The sequence below is a fragment of the Grammomys surdaster genome, unplaced genomic scaffold, assembly GCF_004785775.1.
Source record: "Grammomys surdaster isolate TR1022 unplaced genomic scaffold, NIH_TR_1.0 262, whole genome shotgun sequence".
NCBI lineage: Eukaryota > Metazoa > Chordata > Mammalia > Rodentia > Muridae > Grammomys > Grammomys surdaster.
In genome coordinates, this window is record NW_021604703.1 from 5,260,308 (window position 1) to 5,268,720 (window position 8,413).

An 8,413-nucleotide genomic window follows, 5' to 3' on the forward strand; every position below is an offset into this window, starting at 1 on the left:
CAGAGGTCAAGTCTCAGATGCATCCCTAAAGTTTAACTAAGAGCAGTGAGGACATGAGGTCAGACACAAGTCAGGACTAATGGTTTATCTTGTAAAGATTCTCTTCCTGGCCTCCAGCAAGCCTATCTTTTTATATCTCCATGCAGAAGTTGCCCATCTGGTATTTGCATGAAGAAATTCACATAATTTCTTTAGGAATGTTTAATTTTCCAACATGAATGAAATGTTCTGAGCACTACTGCTGGCTTTTCGTGAGTTTCCTCGAGAACAGGATGACTCCCTGGGCTGAGGGTCGATGCATTTAGAGGTCTCCCTGCCTGATGTACAACTTCTAGTCCCATTTTATGCTTGTAATGCTCACTTATCTGGTATAATATGATCCCTTTAGGGAGCTTACTTGCTTTCATTAAAGATATCTGTGGTGCTGGTTACTATTGGTACTCATGTTTATGGTTTTAAATAGTTTATTCATTCCACAAATAGTCATTGACTATTAGGCCCTCTTTCTGGCACTGGGATTGCAGCAAGAAAGCAACATAGGCAGGATTCCCTCACGCTCATGTTCTAGTTAGGAAGATAATACATTAATAGAGGAGGGAGAGACATGGCAGAAGGGAAGAGAAGAAAGCAGTAGAGGAGGGGTAGTAGCACAGTCGGTGAGTGGCTGGAAGGAGAAAGCAGCCAAGGTCTAGGTTAGATCTGCTTTGAACAGACTTTGAACAGATACTCAAATAAAGCCATAGGTCTGTAACCAGGGTGTTTTCTACCAACACCCTAGTTCCCAAGTAATGACTCAGACTTAAGTATTTACCAATAAATGCCCAGGCCGTAAGCTTGGGCCTGTTCCCTGACTAGCTTATAATTCCTATAACCTGTCTATTGTATTGTATTGTATTGTATTGTATTGTACTGTATTGTATGGCACATGGCTGGTTACCCCTCCTCAGTTTTATGTGTCCATCTCCTCAGAGTCCAGGTGACGAATGTCCCATGCCTTACTGACTCCCCAGAGCCCTGTCTTTCTACCAGAGCTTGCACCTCTTATTTCCTCACTTTTGCTAATAGATCATCAGCTTTTTATTGACAGTTAATGCTTCCAAACAGTATACAGAGATTCTACCTAGGTCTAGGACAGTATTCTGGGCATAGGGAACAGCAAGGGCCAATGTTCTGATGTGGGGGGTTGATCTACTAAAGGGGAGAAAGCCTTGAGGGAAAAGTCCTCAAAATACAGTTCTTTCATTCCTGAGGGGGGTGGGGATCTTATTTTCTGCTTTGAGATTTTCTACTTCTGCATTGGTATTTTTAGCCTCTCTCTCTCTCTCTCTCTCTCTCTCTCTCTCTCTCTCTCTCTCTCTCCCTCCCTCCCCCCCCTTCACCTCCCCCTCTCCCTCTGTGAATGTGTGTGTGTCATATTCACTTGTGGTGTATGCATATGTGTGTGGTATATACACTTGTGTGTGGTGTGTGCGTATGTGTGTGAGACACATGCATTTATGTGTGGGGTATACATAGGTGTGTGCTGGTGTGCTCACTCAAGACCAGAAGCCATCTGGTGTCCTCCTTTATCAGTCTGCTCATTCCCTTTAGATAGGGTCTCTGAACCTGGAGTGAGGCTGGCAGCCAGTGAGCCACAGCAGCTCTCTGTGTGACCCCCAGAGCACAAATTGACCCCCTACAGGCACAAATGCCCATGCTCATCTCTCTCTATGTGTGCTGGGATTGGAACTCCGTCCTCATGCGTGCAGAGCCATCTCCAGGGCTCCTGTTCCGTTTTGTTAGCAATGCATGGACTTTGCTCGCATTGTGAATGCTAGCATTTCAGTAGTTTTGGAGTTTGTTGCTATACACATGTAGTTATGTATTTCTATACTCCCCAGACATAGTGTATTTGTTCAGGGTTCTTTTTAGTCATTTCACTGTCATGGTGAGGTTTCTTGAGGCACTGGATGGACGTGTTTATTGGTGGTACTAGAGCCAATCCTCACCTCTCCTGAGCTAAGCTCGGGCCTTCCCACTCGGCTGCGTCTGGAGCCCCATGCTTTGATGACGATTTCCTACCCCACTCCTTTATCTTCTTTCAGACTTTTCCATCAGGAAGGATCCAAAAACTTCTTCAGCTGTTTATGGTTTGGAGTACACACTGTGTTTACCTGTCTTCCTGAGTGTCCGTCTGTCTGCAGGCATGTAGTTTCATTATATGCCTACCCATTGCCTGCCAGAGTAAATATTTGATAATATTTGTTGAATGAATAGTGGATGACATTAAGTAGAACTTGCAGAAGTCAGGTGCAAATGTAGGCTTGAGAACGGTAACTGTATCTGTGGAATCCATAGCAATGCAAACTGGAAAATTATCAGGAGAGAACCAGAGGCCAAAACGTTCTCACACAGATTACAGAAGGATGCCCAGGGATGAGGAAGAGACTGGGTCAGGGAAAAAAGGAAATCAGAAAGAATCCAGCAGTACCAAGTAAGAAAAGATAAAATGCCTGTGGACCGAGCAATCGGGAAGCCACGTGTGGCCCAGGGACGAGCGTGTGCCGTGCTAAGGGCCTGTGCTAGGATGGGCTGTGCGTGGAAGAGTACAGAAGCAAGGACAGCCTTACATCAAGGCTAGACTGAAGGGAAGAAGGGAGAGAAGAGGACCTCTACTGTGTTCTTCAGAGGATGGATCTGAATTATCCTCTAGAGAAGGAGAAACTGAGGAGATAGGAAAGAGAACAGAGTGAAGTCCAGAGAAGACAGTGAGTGCAGTGTAGAGCGGATCCTGTCAGGGTACCTGTTCAGTGGTGCATGCGCAGTGATGGATGGGTGCATGTGCAGTGATGGCTGGGTGCATGCGCAGTGATGGCTGAGTTCACTTCTCCAGTCACCTGGCCCCTTCCTCACCTTTGCAGGCCTGGCGCATTGTCTTTGAGCATCCTGTGTTCCTGGGACGATATCCTACGCTGGTTTTTAAAAATTTGTAGGTAATCTTTTTGTTTTTCTTTTTCTTAAGAGTTAAGCCTTCAGAGTTTACATTTAAATTAGACATCTAAATTTAATAAAGAATATATTGAACCTTATTAAGTTTTTTATGGTGTTTTCAGTTTTTTTTTTTTTTTAAAAAAAACTTTTAGCAATTTTGCAGAATAACAAATGCTTTATTCTTTTTCGCATTTGGTTTCTGAAGCATATATAAACAGAAGAATTTATAAAGCATAAGCTATTTGACACAATGCATATTCTGTTACGCCCTTAATAAATTAATGCTTTACTATTTTTTCTTATATAAATACTTTAAGGTAAGTACCACTTAACAGATAAGGAGCCTGGAACACACAAAGGTTAAGAAGCCTTCATAAAGTCACACAGCTAATAGTGGTTGAAGTCAAATTTGAGCAGGATAGATAATCTGGCCCTAGAGTTATTACCTAACCACTATGCCCTCCTGCTTTTCTTTGTAGTTGGTAATGATGAAAATTAGTGAAGAAGAAAGAGGGCAGACGCCCAGGTCCAGAACCTAGACCAAGAACAAGCATCCCTTGCATGGTCTAACTTCTATTCAATACTGACCACTATTCTAATCTGTGATAATTTCTGTATTACTCACAGTTCTCTAGAGGAACAGAAGGGCATTTATTAGGATGGTATACAGGCTGTGGTCCAACTAGCTAGTCCAACAGTGGCTCTCTTGAAGAAAAGGCCAAAAATCCATGAGTCTGGGTGTGTCAGCTGCTCTTCAATCTGTATTAGAATTACAAAGAAATAGGTTCTGATACCAGCAAAGGAATGCCCTGGCAGCAGGATAGATGAGCTGTTAGTGAGAGTGAGGGCAAGCAGGCAAAAGCAAACGCTTCCTTCTTCTGTGTTCTTTTATGTGAGCTGCCACCAAATGTGGCCCAGATTTAGGAGGAGGGAGTTCCTACTTCAGATGTCCCAAGTTTGTCTTCCCACCTCAAATGATCCAGTCAAGTAACCTCCACCTCCAGACATGCCCAACAGTTGGGTTCTAGTTATTACAGATGTAGTAAAGTTGACAACCAGGCTAGCCATCACAAGTCTATTCTTTGTCAACTTGACACGCAATCACATCATGGCCAATTTCCAAATGAAAATGATAATGAGGCCATACTTACACTTAACAAGATGTAACCATCCCAAGTATAACCATGAGTGTATTATAGGTGGCAATGTCCCCTGAGGAATGGTTAGTCTTTTAGTGTCTCATAACTTACATATGATAACCATATGATAACTTACATATGATAACCATTAATATTATCTCAACTGATAGTATATTACATGACAAAGAAATAAAAAAACACAAATATCAGTTAATATACATGGATATATGCACAAACTCATCCTTAACAAAATAGAAAAGAAACGCTTATGTCAATGGCAATTTGTTTTCTGTTATGTGGCCTAACTACCCATTTTGTATTTTTTCCACCCTCAGCAAGCATCTCAGCAGGTCTTGGTTCTTTTCCTGGAGGAGTGACCCATGCCTTCATAACTAAGGGCCTAGACTTTGTCATCCTGCCTGTATTGGGGTGTTTTAGTTTCTCACTGACTTTAATCACAAACCATGGTGGCACCAAGAGACACCCTAAAGGATTCCTGCACTCCAGACTTAATCTTTCTTACCTCCATTGTAGAGAAGCAATCCAATTTCTCTCTGGTAATCTAGATCAGTCACCCCACTAACACTGTTCTTCCTTTCTTAGCCTATTGGCTTAAGAGGATCAGAAACCCAGAGTGACCAGGGGACAAGTCTGAGCTTCCAGTTCAGTAGAGTTCTGTGGTGTCCTGGCAGGAGCACAGCCTCATCTGGAACCAAACTTCTAGGCTAGCAGAACTTAAGGTCATAGGAACAGGATGCAATTTTTTTCAAACAGATCACTAGGGTTGATGAGTGGAACTATTCCCATTTCCACCTTCCTTGATTCCTGTACCAGTGAATCCTGACTGTAGGGGAACTGTACTTTATATTGGGTGAAGATTAAAAGCATATACCTTCTTCTGGAGAACCCTGTTCTAGCCATCCAGGCTGATGCTACCTAATTGGCACTGTAGCTGTGTCTTCAAAGGGCAATCCCATTGTTCTATCAGGCCAGCTGCTTGAGGATCATGGATTCCATGAGCACAAGCCCACTGTCACACTTCTCTGGCTATGAGTTCCTTGGTTAGAACCAATGCTATATTGAATAACATGACAGTGAAGAATGGTTTCTATCAGTCTACAATGGTACTGCTGGCAGCATTTCATGAAGGAAAGGCAAACCCATAATCAGAAAAAGAGTCTATTCCAGTAAGGACAAAATGTTGCCCTTTCTATGAAAAAAGTGGCCCCATTGCAGTCAAGTTGACAATCAAGATCAACCGTCACAATTCCATTTTCTGGATCTTCTTTACAGTGGTGCCATTTGTCTATGCTAAAAGATTTCCCCCCACACTTTTTGTTGGATTCTGGGTAGCAATTCACATATTCTCAAAGAACTTGAATTGGATAACTGGGTACTGCCAGAGTGACCTGGAGCAAGAGACAACTGCCAGCTCATATTGCTGGCTGATACCACTAGATAGAGATGCTCTGCAGTGTTATTCAGGGCGTGTATTTGGTGGTAACTCCTGCTTGACTTCTGATTTTTCTGTTTGTTAAAGCAGATCAGCATGGAAGGGGAAAGCCCTGTTACATATATTTCTTGCTTCTATGCCTCTGGTTTATTGTTCCCATGTTAATCTCTGCTATATTAACTTTGATTGACAGTCCTAAAGCTGGTTCTCAGGTTGCAGTTTCCTGTCCTCATTCCTCAGTGCCTCCTGAACACTTTGTCTGTGATACGAAATGGAATCTTACGAGTCTGAGCAACTCCAGGGTCCTTTCTTCTGCCCACTTACCTTTAGCAGTTCAACAGATTCTCTTCACCTTTCTGTGCTCAGCACAAATTCTCAACTTCATAGAAAAACATTTAGGAAAGAGTAGGGATGTTTAGGCCTATTACATTCTTAAGTGGAACTGTCTGCTTAAAAGTTAAGAAGAGAGGCATTTAAAACAGCATCATCCTCCATTAAAAGTTGTGAGCTTCAAATGTGTTCCATTCTTTATGTTGTAGATGAGGATATTCTCTAAGGGAAGTTTATAAATAGTGTCTTACTCATTATCGATTATGTTAGATCTGTAAAAGCCCATACACAAATAAACAAGTAAATCATTAAGATAGTGTTAACATTCACAGTTTAAACTTGTCTGTGTGACTCAAGGGACAACAATTTTTTCATACTTTGATATTTTATTAGATTGATTTGACATAGAGTTGTTTAGAAACTACTAGTGGGAATGCCAGATGGATACACATCTTGGTTTCTTTTCCAGTTGCTCTAATAAACCAACATAGGGCAGAAAGAAGGTATTTCAGCTTACAGCACCGTCATGGCAGAGAAAACACAGCTAAAGGAGACAGAGAATCCATGAATCCAGCACAGAGTTATGAGTACATTCCTGCTACTACTAAGCCGGCTATTCACCTTATAAAGGATTCTCTGCCCAGGGAGTGAGGTCATCCACGGTCTGTACGGGTCTTCCCACGTCAGTTAGTGTAATCAAGATAGTCCCTGATAGGCATGTCCTTAGGCCAGCCCAGCCTAATAATGCCTCATCCAGGCTTCCTTCCCAGATACATCTAGATTCTGTTAACAATGTCAGTGCTCAGAGTTCCACCTGTCAATATGATACCAAATCACTTTTAAGCCATAACCTACCCCTTGTCTCCATAGTCTCATTACCATGTTATAAATATATGTAATCCAACTTTCAGATATTTCAACAAAATATAAAACTAATGGCCCCTAGCCCAGACCCTGATAGAATCCTTGTTTCCCTATGAAACCTTATGGAACATGTTTATCTCAGTTTTGTAAGTTCTCCCTAGAATGAGTTAAGCGCTGATTCCTCCGTTCACTGTACCAGATTCTTCCACATTCTAGCCACAGATGTGTCCAAAGGGAGAAGAATGACACAGTCAAGTATACACACTAACGGCCCACTTCTGGTAGCAATTTCTGTCTAAGTTACTTCTCTGTTGCTGTGATAAACTACTCTGACAAAAGCAACTTAAGAGAGAAAGTGTTTATTCCATTCATTGCACAGTAAAGTCCACTCACGGTAGAGAAGACAACAGTGGCAGGTGGCTGAGGGAGCTGGCCACCACACATCTGCAGTCAGAAGAGAACAATGAATGCATGCTTGTTAGTGGCCATCTTCCTATCTATCCCCAGTTTATACAGGATCCCCTGCCCAAGAGAAGGCACAGGTGAGCATTCTCACATCAGTTCATAGAATCACAATAATCCTCCATAGGTCAACTCAACCTAGATAATTCTTCACTGAGATTGCCTTCCCAGAGGACTCTGAATTCTGTCAAGTGGATTAAGTAATCATGAAGATACACCACATCATTCTCACCTGCGTTCCCTAGCCAATCTCTTCTGTGTATTTTCCCCTAGTTCTATGTTAACTATTGATGCATCTATCCTGCATGAGCTATACCCTCCTCTCCACGTATCCAGTGCATCTGCCACTGTCTTAGTTCTTCTGCTTTTGTGGACTGGTACATTGTTCTTCACCTTTTGATTGCTCTAGGAATTGTAGAACTATGTTAGAAATCTCTTCAGTGCATGTAACAGTTGTTCTACCTTTATTCTCTTCGGCCCTCCACCACATGTAGCTTCTAGTCACTTAGCACAGGAACCAATATGCATCTGAATTTTTACTTTATTGCAGGACGGGAGACAAGACTTGAAACCAGAGAGTCAACTCCAAAGTTCACCATTGCTGAAATTTTGCCCTATGGGGTCATAATGGACAGGGAAGATCTCTGGCATTCAGCTTTGGGGGCTGTCTGGGATCCTACTTGTTGGTTAGGGGGGCAACACGAAAGATATCTGTGCCAAGTGACAGTGGCTCAAAAGGAATTCTATAATGAGAAGAGTGTGTGCAGAGGTAATAAAACTGAAAACTCTTCCATTAAGGGTTCAATGTGTAATGCACCACAAAGCATTCCTGTGAAAATAAGACCTTGGAATTGGAATTCATATGAAAAAGATTCTCAACACAATTCTGAGTTAATGAAAACTTCAAGAATGTTTGTACAAAAGAAAATATTTGAATGTGATGAGTGTGGGAAACCCTTCAGCCAGAGTTCATCCCTGCTTAAGCACCAGAGGATTCACACTGGGGAGAAACCTTATACATGCAATGTATGTGACAAGCATTTCATTGAACGCTCCTCCCTCACTGTACATCAAAGGACTCACACAGGAGAAAAACCCTACAAATGTAATGAGTGTGGGAAAGCCTTTAGTCAGAGTATGAACCTTACTGTTCATCAAAGAACTCATACTGGAGAGAAACCTTATCAATGCAAAG

At 42.1% G+C, this 8,413-nt stretch overlaps 1 protein-coding gene across 1 annotated transcript in view; it reads left to right on the plus strand.

Moving 5' to 3' along the window:
* Nucleotides 1-2,757: 2,757 nt before the first annotated feature.
* Nucleotides 2,758-8,413, plus strand: part of LOC114627972 (zinc finger protein 2-like) — a 5,905-nt gene continuing 249 nt past the window's right edge. The window contains 2 exon segments of the mRNA XM_028775905.1: nucleotides 2,758-2,972; nucleotides 7,769-8,371. Coding sequence (XP_028631738.1) covers nucleotides 7,846-8,371 — 526 coding nt within the window. The 5' untranslated portion in view covers nucleotides 2,758-2,972; nucleotides 7,769-7,845.